We start from the raw sequence: 16,189 nt of genomic DNA, 5'->3' as shown, positions 1-16,189 counted from the left end.
TGACTTAATACAAAGACTTGCATTTAATTTTTGAAATTCTGCATAGATTTAATATGAAGTTTAACCTGAAAAAGTGTCTTTGGTGTCAACTCGGGTAAATTCCTGGGATACATTGTTAACCAGCACGGCATTGAAGCCAATCTGGATAAAGTAAAGGCCATCTTAGACATGAGACCACCCCGAAAAATGAAGGAGGTTCAGAGGCTGAATGGCCGAATAGCCGCTCTGAGCCGCTTCATGTCCAAGTCAGCAAACCTTGCCTACCTTTCTTTAAGGCAATTAAAAGCAAAGGGTTTGAATGGACCCCAGATTGTTAGCTCGTGTTTGACGAGCTCAAAAAGTACCTCGCTAGCATACCAATCTTAACCTAGCCCAAAGAGGGCGATGTTTTAGAGTTGTACCTCTCGACAAGTGATGAAGAGGTCAGCTCGATACTAATAAAAGAGGTAGATCGGGTCCAACGACCTATCTACTATGTTAGTAAGGAGTTGTAGGGAGCAGAGACAAGTTATCTAGAGATAGAAAAGTTGGCCTACGCACTAGTTATTGCAGCCCGAAAGCTCCGGCCGTACTTCCAAGCTCATACTGTTATCGTCCTCACCAACAAACCTCTGAGGCAAGTTCTACTCAAGCCCGAGGTCTTTGGTCGATTGACGAAGTGGGCCATTGAGCTCAGCGAGTACGACCTCCAATACAAGTCGCGAACTGCTATTAAGGCCCAAGCCTTAGCAGACTTCATCGCGGAGTGCACTTTCAGCTTCAAAGTCCTTAGGCCGGTTGAGCACGAGGCCCCCAGTTTGGGCGATCTCAGAGCTCCCAAGCTGGTTGAGTCCGAGCACTGTGAGGTAGCAACTAGTGCGGCATCTCTCCTAGTTAGGCCAAGCACGAACATGGTGGAGAGGATGTCAAGGTTGAGGGGAAGACAGTACTCGTAAAACAGAGAAATAGTCCCAACTACGTTTTGGATGGAGTTGGGGTGAAGCTAGTCAATCATGACGTTGAAATGATTCAAAGCCTCCACTATCAGAGGATGCAGAGGAAGACGTAGGCTAGCCACAAACTGTTCCTGAAAAATCACTATCTTGTTGGGACCATGCTCCCAGGGAAAGTTACCAGAAGGGAGACTGTAGATGAGGTTCCGGGAAGGTTAAAATGAAGAACTAAAGACCTAAGTCTCTCCATCGACATGGAGGAGGGACCAAAGCGGTCGGGCTCCCTGCCCCAAGAAGTGGAAGCCATCTCACCGGAGGCCTCCCAAGCCTCCAGGGCCTGCCCCCAAGATCCCCCTGAGCTCGAGGGAGTGTCATCCTAGTTACCGTCTCGGGAATAGACGTGGTACGGATATCCAAACATATTGACAATATGATAAGACTCGCCAGAAAAGAAGAGACGGTGTTAACGAGAGAAGAGCTCAGGCAGCTAGATGGATACGCGACCTCAGAATCCGAAGACAAGGCAAGTTAGCATAAAAGAAAATGAGGCCTGGGGCCCTCCTATTTATAGCCATTGTGCCCTCAAACCAACAACTCGGATTGAGACAGATCTGACGATTCATAGTCAAGCTGACCGCACATCTTCTAAAACCGAAATGTGACTAGCTACACATCTCCCATGATTGAGGTAATGACGGTTGCACGACTTCCGGAGTTAAGAGCCGCTTTGGTGCATTTCTCGACATTCAAAAGGTCAGAAATCCCTTGACTTCTGCATGCACATTTAATGTGAGTAGTCAATCAAGTTTGAACTTCGATCAAATCCACCCGTCACACTTCATGAACTCCTCACGCTAAGGTAGCACCCTTAGCTCGAGGAGTGGGGGCAATTGATGGAAGGTGATTTGACCCGACCCCTTGAGACAATGACACGTGGACACCACTCAGCACGAGTAACAGCTCAGCACCACAGCCTGACTGCGACTAAGTAACGAGCCCGCAGGACAGCTCGCTACGTCATAGTTCGCTATAGGGGGAGCTCGCTATAGCGCGAGCTCAAGGACCCCCGATGTAGTAAAAGGGAATACTCCAAGACAAGTCTATCCCAGCTCACGAGCTAGGGTAACCAGCTCGCTTCAATACTTAGGCAGAAAAACTGCCCCAAAGGCAACATTAAGAGGAATCATCTCGAAGTACCCCTAGGAGATCGCTACAAGGTAGCTTGCGACTGAGAGACGCGATGTTTTCAGGAAGCTTCTATCTGACAAGACTGTACCCATCAGACTATGCAATGTCTCCTGGTTGACGATGCAGTCCCTGCCAATTCGACAGACTGCACCCACATCCCTCGACGGATGGTGGCATGCATGTCCTCCCGGGACGTGTCACTCATCCGATTGGGTAGTACCCTACAATGGTTACCTGCACAGCCTTGGCAGATAACGAATACAACAGAGGCCCAGTGGTGGTTACGTAGAGTAGTAGCACGACAATGCTGAAGAAGAGATCAAGAATCCCATTGGAATTCGACGCAGAGGTGGCGAATCATCTCTCTGCATCTCTCTGCGATCGTGTCAAATGATAGTACAGCTCACGGCTCTGGCTGCAGAGTGAGATGGTGTACTGGATCTCCGATGCGGATTCGAAAGTCCAAGTATCAGAAGATGTGGGGTCTGATGTGTGAGTGCACCGAGACGATGTGGTAAAATAGGTATTTTAAAAAGATGATCATCTCTTTTACTTGTTCCGTTTTGGTCATTGTGGAATACTAAAAGATGCTAGGTCATGGAGACAGCATCATCAATGCCCAAAGAACACAAGGTCAGGAGGGTGAGGCTGGATTGCAAGGTTAGAGAGAAAACCACAAGACCAAATACTATGTGAGGCCGAGGTCCGAGGTTTGAGGAGCTACAAGGCAGAGATGTTAGAACCATCATATGAGGAGCCATAGAAGTACCTATTCAAAAAGATTAATGAGATAGTGAGGTTGCAAATCCCATAGGGCTACAAGGTCATAAATCTCACAAGGCTGCATGGCATTCATCCTACAAGGCTTTGAAGTCGTGGATCCTATAGGGTTGAAAATGACAAACTCAACCTCCTTATGAGGGAAAACACAACAAATAATACTATTGTCAACCCATTTTAGGGTCATTTAGTAAGACACCCCTTATATTTTAACCGATCAAGTCTGATCCAGTCCAATGTGAGTCCATTATAAATAAATCAGGTCCAATCCAATCTAATGAATATTTTGGTCCAATCTGGTCCAGTCCAATGTGAGTCCATTATATATAAATCAGGTCCAATCCAATCTAATGAATATTTTGGATCATTTTGGACTGGTCCAATTAATGTCTGGGCCATTTAATAACCTGTTCAAATTTGTTTTAATTATCCAAATTTGCTCAATTTACACTTATATTCTTATCTTTTATCAATGGATCAGATATTGGCTCAATCCAACCCAATCTAATATAAATTCATTATGGATGGACCATGTCCAACCCATTCCAATAAATACTTTGGACCATTAAATCTTGACTGATCTAATTCATATATGTTATTGGTCTATCCAATCCATCCAAATTGATTTTGGTTTGGATGGGTCCAATCCAAAACTGGTCCATTGACGCCCCTAATCATGGGGACTCAGGAGATAGCAGGAAATAGGAACTTTAGACTTGCTTTAGGAACGAGAGAATATATGTCCAGTGTTTTTGGAATTTGGGAAAGATTATACCAGATTGAAGCATGTGTTATTGGAAAATAAAATATGCACACCATAAAGATCAAACTGCATTTCATTCTTATTCGGATGCATAATTTAAAAAAGTCACAAACAAGTTCGAAGGTAAAAAAGAAAAAAAAAGGAACTAATTATTTGTGGAACTCCATAACCCAAGTATGGTAAGCATTGCAAACAATTTCACAACCAGCAAAGCCCGAGTCTATTGCCAAGGCCTCAAACTCATTTTGTGTCCTCTCTTTCCCTCCAGGGCAACAAGTTAGTACGACTAAATCATATGTGAAGGCGATATTAGAGCGGTAACTAGCTTCTGGAGCCATTGGAAGAATTGATTCAACAATGATCACTTTTCCTAACTTTGGTAGGGCTTTCCAACAGTTTCTCAAAATCTTTAAGCAGTCTTCATCATTCCAGTCATGAAGTATCCACTACAAAAATCACAAAAATTAAAATATATATATATATATATATATATTTGGAGACATTAAATCACAAAAGAACATATCCAGTCTATGTTTTATCACTTCCTTGATTTAAGGACTAATAGACATTATGACTTTCTTGATTTGTAAACTTTATTTGCTTTAAATGACTTGATACTACAAAGAGATTCATGGTGAATGTAATTCTCTTCTAGATATCGTGGGACATATCCATTCTACCCCTCTCAAGAACTAAAAGAAGAACTAACCTTCATAAAAATGGTTTCTCCTTTGGGGACATATTCAAACATATCTCCTCCAACATGTTTCACACCTGTCCCATGGTTACAAATACTTTTTGAGTTTCTGTTAGCTGTTAGAAATTAAACGAAGTAGAAAAGCTGGGTTTTTTCTACTAATAATTATCAAGCCAAGCCAAATAAAATTCTTACCAGGGTAGGATGGTGCTGCTTCTATCACATGAAGCAAATCAAAATTGATACCTTTGATTTGAGGATACCTAGATGTAATCATTTTTAGTGTGGTTCCATTCCCACCTCCCACGTCAACCACCTCTTTAAGACCTCCAAATCCCTTGTATGTGTCAAGAATCTTCTTCAAGACTATTGTGGTGTGACCTGACATTCCTTTATTAAAGAATTCGTTATACCTTGAATCTTTCTCACAGTACTGAAATAAGGTCATTCCATGTACCTTATGGAAAGGAATTCCACCTTCCAATATAACATCTCTCAGCTGGTACCTGCAAGCAGCGATAAAGTTCAGATAGAATGTAGTGTTTTTTTTTTTTTTTTCTCCTGGAAATACAGAATGCATGTCACATAAGGAGTGATGGTGGTGGTGGAATATTTTGCCCAAATCTGAGATCATAGCTCGGCAAGTAAGATCATACCAGCTATCAATGAGCGACTTGTCCTGATGCAGTAGAAGCAGGGGTCGAAGAGACACTCCGTCCTGGCTGTTGGTGAAAAATTTGCAGACAGGAGCCAAGCCATAACGCCTTTCCACTTGGTCATTGTCCCGTTTGACGAGAGAGCATTTAAGAACAGAGTAGCTCGTCAGTAGAGACAAGAGACGGTCGAGCATGGATGCTGCATCTGGGTTTTCAGTGTGAAGGTGCAAGGCAATCTCTGAAGCCGAGAGGCACGCATCAGGGCCAGCTCTAGATATGATCTCGAACACATCTAGTTCTGTAGTGACTTTCAAGGCCATAGGAAGCACTGAAGCACTTGCCAATTGCATGGCCGCCAATATACAGTTTTCTTCTTCTTTCTCTTCATTTGGGGTTTCAAAGTGATTACTGAGGATTAAAGCCATACTCACTGTATAGTAGAACTAGAAAGAAAGCTACACAGTTAGAATAAAGATAATCCCTCTCTCACGGCTCACAATCTCACTGTTTATGAAATATATAGAGGCTCGTCCATGATGCTAATGACATGTGATGTGAATTATTGATATGATTTGTAGTTTGATGGCAACCAGGTATGCTTCTACTTATACTTTTGGTTTTTTTTTTTTCTTTCTTAGCAACGAAAATATCTTCTTCTTTTTTTCTTTGATTAACAGAATTTCACTACACAAGTAAAAAAACAATAAAGCAAATACAAAAAACACCAAAAAAATGAAATTACTCTAATAGCTTAAGCTTTTATGTTGAATGATTATGTAGCAAGGTATCAAGCATAGATCTTACCTTTTCACTTCCTTTGACCTTCATTAAAATGAGCATGCTGAATCAACGTAATAATATAGGCAGGATGGAACTCAAAATTATTTTAATAAGACTGAAATCTTGATAAGATCAATTGCCGATTGGAATCAATCCCCGACCAAGTTGCTAGCAATTAGGTAAGGTTTTTAAATCTCATTTCAATCAATTTGCCCAGTGGGGTTTGGTCTCTTCAGATGAGTGGTTAGACGCATGCCCTTTGTCCTATTTCATAAATTGTTGATTAATTTTTTTTTCTGTTCCTAAGGTTGTGTTTGGTTGCAAAATAAATTTGTATTGATGCAAAGTTATAGCAGTGCAAATGATTTGGGTGAAAATTTTGATTTATTTTTGTGCCAAATTTTACCTTATTTTCTTTGATTGTAGTTCAAATAAAATAAATAAGATGTGAAACAGAATAAAGTAAAGCGCAAAACAAAATTAAATCAAAATATGCATTAACCTTATTTGCACTCCTATGAATTTTTATACTAATGCAAACAATTTTGTGTTGCAACCAAAAGCAGCCTAAAGCTCAGTTTGAAAAGAGTAGACACAAATATACATGTAGGGTACAAAATCTTGTATTTTGTATGTATTTACACTACACAATTGTATTTGTACTCTTTTCAAACTGAGCCAAAGTAGTTAGTAGTACTGGTAAGTAATTTCTTTTTCTGGGGTTTCTCGTCTTTGCTCTGTTGTTTTTTTGCTTGTGGAGTGAAATTTTTTTAACCAAAGAAGAAAAAAAGAAGATATTTTCGTTGGTAACAAAGAAAAAAATAAACAAAAGTTTAGGTAGAAGCCTACCTAATGGCCGGTAGTGGTTGTCATCAAACTACATTTCTCATCACGCATTCATATGTCATTAGCATCGTGGACGAGCCTCTATATATTTCAGAAATTATGAGATTGTGAGCCGTGAGAGAGAGATTATCTTTACTCTAACTGTGCAGCTTTCTTTCAAGTTCTGGTCTATAGTGAGTATGGCTTTTAATGTTACTCAATCCGAAGTGGTGTATGAACTAAGGAGAACAACCAGGTAGTCCTTGTTGATAGGGTGAGGCCGAGCTACAAAGATGAGATTGCGCTTTAAGACCTGTGACCAAGAAAGAAGTCAGAGGCCCAAGGAATTATCTCTAAGTAATCTCACGCTCAAGTCAGTAAGAAGTGGTAGGTGATCGGGCCGAGCTATGAGGATGTTGGTCCAACCTAAGTAGCAGTACTGGTCCCAGAAGTAGGATCCCTTACCTCGAGCATGGAGTACTTTTTTATGCCCAAAGATCCATATCCTGGCTGGAGGTACTCGGGATAGAGTCCCATTCCCTAGTGGAGTCATCTTTCCTTACTCCTCCTTATCTATAATTGTGCTCATCCGCATGACGTGTAATTGACATGGATGGAAGGATAAAACGGGGGCCACAATAATAGTATAGCTAGGCCAACATGGCCAAGCTAGGATGATGTGGCAGGGCGATAGCTAGGCGGCCATGTGTCTCGTAGGACCAGTTCAGCCATGACCCGTACACCACTCCCCTAGTTCTGAAGTTGAGGAATTAAGTAGTCCAATTCATTCTTCGATTGAAGAACTTCAAGTTGATGTCTAGATGAGCTTCTGGCCCTTTTGGTGTTCCTAGGTGAAGGTCACAATCTTGAGAACCACGCAATATAGGGAATGGTCGAGGAATCTTCCCATTGTCGGCTGCAGAATTCTAAAAGCTATGACTTTGGAATCCGAACCACTCCTTGAAATGTTGCACAGTTGTGTAGCTTGGCAGAGGGCCAAAGTGTCAAACTAAGCTTCCGAGTTCGTCCTGTTGGGGCCGAGGAACAACTCTGGTTCCAAGTGGAACTCGAGCTTTCGTGTCGTGGTGATGCTCGGCCAAGGTGCACCAAGATTTGGAGTTGGATCCATATTTCGGAATTGGGGTTTGTGTCATGCTCGGCTTTAACGTGTCGTTCTTCCAAAATCAGGGCTTAGCTCGATCGTATGCTGAGGAAAGGCCTTTTGCTGAAGGTTGGAGTCCGAGCTCTGGAATTGAAGTTGTGATGTTCAGCCATAGGGCACCGAGCTGCGAAGACAAGTTCCTTCGGGGTTGTCGAGCTATAAAGCAAAAGTCATCATGATTCGTCCATGCCTTATCAGTCATTGCCGAGGAGTCTTTCGCTCGTCGACTATAGAACTTAAATGAGAACTGAAGTTTCGATTCCCAAACCACTACCCCAGTTCTACTGTTGAGGAGGAGAGTCATTGGCCAGACTATTCCATGGCCTTGTAGCCTTAAGCAGACTATCTGAGGACTTGAGGGGCCTAGCCGAAGGTCTGCGTCAAAGGATGGACCGGTACTACGGGTCTCCGTGTCAAAGGTTGGACTAGTATTGTAGTTGAACTGGTGCAATTAATCGGCATAACTACTGCCTAAGAAGGATGCCACATCAGTTTTTGAGGCTTTTCGTCGTACGTTATTGGTCCACCGATTGGTCTTCCAAGGCATTGTTAAAGGTGCTTCATTTGCATCATTGATCTCTTCTTGGTCCATACCCCCGATGGTTATAAAAGGGAAGACAACGGATAGCTCGGCAACTAACACGGCAGATAGCTTGGTGGCCTTCGCTCCTCAGCTCTTGTGAATTGCCTGGTATGTCCTTTTCATCTCATCAGTCCTCTTCCTCTTCTAGGTCCTTCAGTAGTTCCAGTTCCAGCTCTTCACATGGTTCAAACTACGAGCCTGAGCTAAGAGATGTTGTGGCTGCCAAAGTTGAGGAGGCTAAGGCTGGTCCCTTCGAAATGGATACAAAACTTCCTCTACGGGCAGGTCGTCGGTTTGGCACCACGCCCTGCGTCTTGGCACCTGGGGATATGGCTCGGATCTGAGCTACATATGCTATTCCCACGGAATACCAAATGAGGTGTCACTTCTCGGGGAGATGGCCATTGATGCTCAGCCCGGTGAACTATGCGTTTATGAGCACAGTTTGGAGGTTGGGTTGTGGTTTCTATTGAGCAAAGGGTTCGTCGAGGTGCTAAACTGATACAAGGTGTTGTCAGTGCAGCTGATGCCAAACTCTTTCATGTTCCTGCTCGGACTTATGTCCTACTGTGTCGTCTGTGATGTCGATATGACCCTGGGGATGGTGAACTTTATGCTCCAGCTGAAACACCACCAGCAGGGGTACTACTACTTCTCCACTCGATGGAACATTTGGTCATTAGTTGGGCCCCTTCCTCCATGAAGCACTGGAAAGAGTCGTTCTTCTTCATGTGCATTCCCAAGGGTCCCCCTTTTCCTGCCAAGTTGCGGGAGCTGAGGACAACTCTGCTGTAGCCCTAATGGTCAGCGCTCACTTGGGAGGAGAGGTTGGCCCTCAACATGATTCAAGAAATCGACGTTATCGCATACACATCCTCGAAAACGTTGATGCTCATTGGGCTGAGGAGAGGGTGGCTAGTCTGTTTCCTTTACTATTCATTCATCGAGTTAAATTTATCTTATCTTCCTTTTACTTACATCGGGTATCTTGTGTTGTAGGTACAAGTATGGTTAGCGAGGAATAGATTGTTCACCGAATGAAGGCACTTCGACAAAGATAGGAGCAAGCCAGTGTGCAACCGAAAGCTTGCCCCAAGATAGGAGAATGGCCACATTCCGCGAACAGGGGGCTCTTCGGCAATAGAGAGTCCAGCAATAGGAGGTTGAGGAGGACAACATTGTTGTGATCAACCCTAAAGGGGTTCGTCGTCCCATAGGCGCATTAGTAACTAAGGCAGGCAGTAGCTCGGGTCTGCACAAGCCGAGGTGGTCGGCTTGTTTGGATGACAATGTGGAGATGCCTAGGGTTCCCGAGCAGTTATTGCAGGGAATCATGACAATGTCAATAGCTTGGGAACCAATCGAGGTCGGCAACGGAGCACTAAAGTGTGCGCTACTATGGTCTATGGCCTAGGTAGGTCTCCTCTTCTTATTCCTTGTGTTTCATTCTCTTTCTTGGTATACTTATCATGTACATCTACAAAATGCTTGTGCGGCGATCGTGCTAGTTGGTCATCTTAGAGACCTCCAATCAACGTAGGAATGGTAACACTTTGAGTATCTATGGTAGAAGGCCCAGTTGGCCAAGCTATTGGCTGCTAGGGAGAGATTGGCCGCTCTTGAGAGGGAGGTTGCCAAGATAAAGGTATAGTTGGCCAAGTAGGCCAGCCTTGTCCAGGAGCTGAGGTGAGAGATCGCCAAGCTTAAGGCAGAGAAAGAGAGGTTGAGGCAAGAGGCTACTAAGGAGGCAATCAACCAGTACAAGGTGTTAGAGGAGATGCAACTGCAGATGGACGAATACACCAAAGCTTCCCTTGCGGCTGGGATCAACCTCTTTTGTTGAATGATCGTTCGCCGCCATCCGGAGTCGGCCCATGAGTCATAGGGCCAGGGTGCTTTCCATCCGGATTATTCGCAAGGATCCACCAAGGGAGCTGATATTGAGGTCAAAACCATTAATGGTGTTGCTAACTCTACTGCCGAGGATTGAGCGACTTCTTTCTCTCTCTTTTTCTATTGTTTTGTTTTTTTGGGGGGGGGCTTGGTACGCCAAGCCTTAAGTGATGTAATGAACAATTTTGAGTTAAATATTTAGTGTTTCTTCTGTCTACCCATATGTTGCTATCCTAATGCCATTTTCTTTTCCCAGTCAAGGCAAATCTGGCCAGGCTATTATGTGTATTGGGCTGGGCTATGGCTCAGCATCTTATTATACAGTATTCTGTTGGCCTTATTGCACCATTTTCTGTTGGCTGGGTAGGTTGTGCCTTGGGTGACCTCTTTGTACTCCTATGATTTTAGTCGTGGTTGAGGCATAGGAAACCAGGCAATAACTCAGCATCCCTAGTCTTGTGCCGACTGAGATGTAGTTAGCCAAGGCATAGCTAGATGGGTTATGCCTTGGCATCCCTAGTCTTGTCGTGATCGAGGTGTAGTTGGTCGAGGCATAGCCAGCTGAGTTATGCCTCAGCATCCCCGCTCTTGTGCTGACCAAGGTGTAGTTACCCGAGATCTTTCATTTTCCGAGTTCTCAACCATGGGACACTCAGTTTCCGATCTCATGAGCCTTTGGGGCCCTTCTAGGGCTAGCCATTTCCCAACTAGCTTGGTTATTAAGCTGGCGGATGTGCGGAGTTCCTCGACCGCCCTCAGGCCTTGGTGGGCGGGGGCGCTATTCCTCCATGTCTAGGCTTAGTCGTTGTCAACTGAGTCGGGTAGCTTAGTCAGTGATACACTACTGAGCTAGGCGTAATGGGCTCAGCTGTTCAGGGATCGGTGGAGTTAACTCGTTTGGCAGTGCTGCTCAGCTTGTGTATGTACAGTGTGTGTGGTGGGCGTGTGCGCACCTTGGGGTCAGAGCTGTAGCTTAAAAGGAAGGAAACTTTTATTACTTGCAAGTTTACTGGTAGTACATCTTGAGATTTCCCGAGTTCCAACTCCTTAATATTAGTCGCCCATCTAGGTCTTCGAGCCTATAGGTGCTTGGGCCCAAGACCTTGGTGACTCTATATGGCCCTTCCCAATTCAGTTTGAGCTTTCCTTCTCTGGGCGCGGGTACTATGACTTTGTAGAGGATGAGGTTGCCATCCTCTGCTATTGTGCTACTATCTTGACATATGCTCGGACCCGGGCTTCCTCAATCATGTCTAACTTTGCGAGAAGGTCCTCGTCATTCTGGTCTCCATCGAAGAGCTCTGTCTAGAGGGTTGGAGAACCAATCTCTACGGAAACCATAGCCTCGGGCCCGTAGGTCAGGCTAAAGAGGGTGTCACCGGTGGCTGCCCCGCGGAGTAGTCATGTATGCCCAAAGTATGCTCGATAGTTCCTAAGCCCACCTCCCCTTGGCCTGGTCTAGCCAAGTCTTCAGGCCATGCAACAAGGTTTGGTTGGTCAACTCAGTCTACCCTTTGCTCTGGGGTCAGTGTACAGTCGTGGTCTGATGGTCGATCTTCAGGTCGAAGCAGAGGGCTTCAAACTTTCGATTAGTGAACTATGTCCCATTATCTGTGATGAGGATGTGTGGAATACTAAATTAGTAGACAATACTTTTCTAGAAAAGTTTCAGGCATTATGCACAGTAATGCGTGCTAGAGCTTCAACTTCTACTCATTTGGCAAAGTAATCCACCGCCACTAGGAGGAACTTCTTTTGAGCAATCACAATGGGAAAGGAGCCGATGATGTTCATCCCCCATTGCACAAACAGCTATGGGCTAGTGATTCGCTTCAGGGGGACTACAGGCTTGTGGTGGAGATTGGAGTGTCGCTAGTAATTGTCGCATCTCCAAACCAATTGGGCCACATCCTGTTTCATCGTCGGCAAAAAATAACCTTGCTAGAGTGCCTTGTGTGCTAGCGTGTGTGCACCAAGATGGTCTCCGCAAATTCCTTTGTGGATTTCCTTGAGGATGTAGTCTACCTCAGATAGGGAGAGGCATTCCAGGTAGGGGAGAGTATGTGACCGGCGGTAGAGTTGACCCTATATAAGGCAATACCGGGCTGATTTGTGTTGGAGTATCTTTGCTTCTATCCAATCTTCTGGAAGTGTGCCTTTACGAAGGTACTGTGTTATAGGGTCCATCCAGGATGGGTCGTGCTGTACCGGGAGGACGAGGAGAGTTGTCTACATGATGCTCGGCTAGGCTAGGGTGTCCAACCGTCCTGATTTGCTAAGGTTGGTTCTTAGGGAGCTGGCCAACTTGGATAGTGCATCGGCTCTTATGTTCTCAGGTCGAGGAATCTACTGGATGTTGAAGTGCTCAAGTCGGTGCATGAGCTCCTGCACCTCCTGTAGGTAACTTACCATCGTGGACCTTATCATCTCAAATTGTCTATGGATCTGGTTGACTACCAAATGAGAGTCATTGAAGGCTTCTATTCTTTGAGCTCCCAGGTCTAGGTAGAGGCATAGCCCAGCGATCAAAACCTCATACTCAGCCTCATTGTTGGATGCTTTAAGCTCGAATCTGAGGTCACGCTCTAACACTTTGTCATCTGGGCCAAGGAGAATAAGATTGGATCTATTGCATTGGTGATTGGATGAGTCGTCCATGTGTAGGGTCCATATAAAGAACGGCGGGGCAGGATACTTGGTGGTGAACATGCATTCGACAATGAAGTTAGGTAGGAACTGAACTTTGATCGCAGGCCAGGGTGCATACTCGATGTCAAACTCACTGAACTCCATGCTCCATAATTAAGCGGCCATATGCTTCTAGTCTTTGGAGGACTTACCTAAGCAGTTGTTGGTGAGCATTCAAATAGTGTGGGCCTGAAAGTATGGTCTGAGCTTTCTGGACGAGGTGACCAAAGCCAAAGCTATTTTCTCCAAGTTAGAGTACCGAGTTTCTGCGCCACCAAGGACTCCATTGGTATAGTAAATCGGCTTCTATATCCGGTCTTCCTCTTTGACTAGTACTAAGTTGACGACCTCATCCCCGGCTGAGAGGTAAAGCAATAGCTCATCCCCTGGGCTCGGCTTGGTGGAGAGACCGGTCCACAGATTTGATCGTTTGAGGGCTTTGGAGAATGGCAGACACCGGTCCACAGATTTGGACATGAACCTACTAAAGGCAAATATTCTACCTGTGAGCCATTGTACATCTCTGTGGGTTCAAGGTGATTGCATGTTGAGGATGGCCTGTATTTTCTTTGGGTTTTCCTCAATGCCCCTTTGTGTCACCCTGAACCCTAGGAAATTACCCGAGCCGACCTTAAAAGCACATTTGGTCAGGTTCAGCTTCATCTTGTACTTCCTGAGGGTATTGAAGACTTCTGTAGGTCATAAGGTGTTGCTCGACCTTCCTACTCCTTTCTAAATTTAAAATTGGATCTAAGTAAAAATGCATGGATTGACACGGTTTATTTCTAGACACAAGGCTCCAACAAGCTAGGTAACTGGTCTTTAAATTTCCACCCACGAAACAAATGGGCTTCTCTGGTGAATGACTAGTTTGGGCATTTGGTTAGACTATTAAGACCAAGACCCCAACGACCTACCACCTAGGACCCTTCCTAATAGGGCATAGGATGCTAAACCTAATGCAAATGGTGCGTGTAGAGTGTAAGTGAGCAGATAAGCAATAATAGACATAAAGAAGTAAAAAACTATCTAATTATCAGAAAATAAGTAGCTATTACTAAAACAAAAGGAAATAGCACATAACCATGCATATATACAATAAAAGGCAATCAAGCCAAATAAACCCCATGTGGGCCCCACCCATGGTCCGAGAACTCCCTAGTGGAATCGCTAGTCTGTTAATGTCGGGAAAATGACTCACTTGGGCTAGAATTAGAGTTTCCACCCATCAAATTAGGAAATGAAGGTGATGGGACCTCCGAGAATAGTATCAAAATCATTTTGATTCATTTGTTTCACTAAAATTAGTGTGATTTAGAAAAAAATCCAAAATCAATAAATAAATAATTATAAATGCGTTTAAATATAAATACACATGGAAACAACTTTATGCAGATTTACATCCAATGTCTTTCCCACAATTCCAAAATGGTCGGCCCTCTTTGTATATCAATTTCAGATATGCTAGCATGTGCAATTTGTAGTATCTATTTAGAGCAACTGCACTACCCATTAATGTGGTCCCTAATTAGATTTTTATCATCTAACACAATCCATCATGTGAAAGCTTATACACAATCCATCATGTGAAAACTTATTGGGCTTGAAGCATGAAGCATGAACAAGGGCAGTCTTATGCCTTATACTGAAATTTAATTATAATGGGGTGACAAAGATTGAACATTAGACCACTTACAAATAGGCTTTGATACCTTGGTAGATAACCATTCAACATAAAAGCTTAAGCTATTAGATAAGAGAATAAAAAACAAAAACAAAACAGTAAACAAGAAAATGAGCACACACATAGGAATTTTAAAATGGGGGCATTACAATCACACTAATAAACTATGGCTGATACAATCTTGTTCACACACACCACTATTCTATGTAAATGATATTCATAAATAAATAGAATAGGACAATTATTTAGCTTCCAAAACATCAATCATTAAAAATACTGTGAGCGTTGGGAAAATGACTACTTGGGCTAGATTTGGGGTCATCATCCATCAAATTAGGAAATGGAGGTGATGAAACATCCGAGAATAGTATCAAAATCATTTTAGTTCAATAGTGACTCTAGTAGCTTGAGGCACCAACTAAACCAATCTGGGTCAGACTCGGATGTGAGAGGGAAAGGGTTAGGCACCGCTCTCCTGCGTTCAAAGGTCGGGCCCACATGGTGTCCCAAATAAGCACTATTACAAATATAGAATCAAATAAGCACATGGTTTTAATTCACAGGATCCATCTGAGTAGAGAGTGTAACACTAGACCTTGCAGCCAAGGGAGAGGTCATTCCATGTCGAGTAGTGTTTGATCATTATGGACTAAGAGATTAAGTGTAAGAGACTATTAAGGGCTGATTACCTAATGAGATTTATTTTACTTAAGTCCATTATCCTTGGGTTCCCATAGGATGGCTAGATTCATTGATCATTTAAGTGTAAATGTTGGGCCCATATTGAGCCCATAGTGATGTGCTTAGGGGTTCACTATGTTTAGTAGTGAATTCGGCCAACCCTTTTTACAGAGGATAAGTTAAAGAAATATGGATTTATGTGAAGTCATTATGGGGTCCCATGCCATACAAATCAGACCTAAATTGACCATGCAATACCCTTGGGTCATGAGCCTTATAAATGATGGGCTTAAGGCCCATAATTAATATGATTAATTTAGCTGCCATATGATAGCTTAATTTGTCGTGTGACAACGGGCAAATCTGGGTATGGAGCACCTAATTTTATAAGAAGATAAGACGTTATCTCTAATTAGAGTCCAGATCTGATTTAAATCTTGATTATCTCCTAATTAGATTAGTAGATAGCTCCTTGAGAGATTATAAAAGATGAGGGGTGAACCATTTCAAGACAACTCCACATTTTTGCAATTTCTAGTTCACTTTGCACCCTTTTGTCTCTTAGTTTTTCCTAGTTCGACATCAACTTTTTGAGACTGATTGGGTCATGAGCCTTATAAATGATGGGCTTAAGGCCCATAATTAATATGATTAATTTAACTGCCATATGATAGCTTAATTTGTCATGTGACAACGGGCAAATCTGGGTATGGAGCACCTAATCTTATAAGAAGATAAGGCGTTATCTCTAATTAGAGTCCAGATCTGATTTAAATCTGGATTATCTCCTAATTAGATTAGTAGATAGCTCCTTAAGAGATTATAAAAGATGAGGGGTGAACCATTTCAAGACAACTCCACATTTTTGCAATTTCTA

The 16,189-nt window shown here is 43.3% G+C and overlaps 1 protein-coding gene across 1 annotated transcript; it reads right to left on the bottom strand.

The window, feature by feature from the left end:
- Positions 1-3,718: 3,718 nt before the first annotated feature.
- Positions 3,719-5,626, bottom strand: LOC148852003 (caffeic acid 3-O-methyltransferase-like). The gene is made up of 4 exons (XM_088946292.1): positions 5,017-5,626; positions 4,556-4,866; positions 4,373-4,437; positions 3,719-4,109 (listed from the first exon to the last, which is right to left on the bottom strand). Exons 1-4 carry the CDS (start codon positions 5,439-5,441, stop codon positions 3,813-3,815), a joined length of 1,098 nt encoding a protein of 365 aa, XP_088802418.1. The 5' UTR covers positions 5,442-5,626; the 3' UTR covers positions 3,719-3,812.
- Positions 5,627-16,189: the final 10,563 nt, after the last annotated feature.

Source organism: Nelumbo lutea, chromosome 5, assembly GCF_056320005.1.
Source record: "Nelumbo lutea isolate HS-2025 chromosome 5, American lotus-T2T, whole genome shotgun sequence".
Taxonomy (NCBI): domain Eukaryota; kingdom Viridiplantae; phylum Streptophyta; class Magnoliopsida; order Proteales; family Nelumbonaceae; genus Nelumbo; species Nelumbo lutea.
This window is presented reverse-complemented; position numbering and strand designations above follow the sequence as displayed.

Coding starts and splice junctions, on each gene's coding strand:
- LOC148852003 (XM_088946292.1), bottom strand. CDS start 5,441: ATGGCTTTAATCCTCAGTAATCACTTTGAAACCCCAAATGAAGAGAAA. Junction 4,867..5,016: donor AAGTCGCTCATTGATAGCTG/GTATGATCTTAC, acceptor CGCTGCTTGCAG/GTACCAGCTGAGAGATGTTA. Junction 4,438..4,555: donor AGCAGCACCATCCTACCCTG/GTAAGAATTTTA, acceptor ACCATGGGACAG/GTGTGAAACATGTTGGAGGA.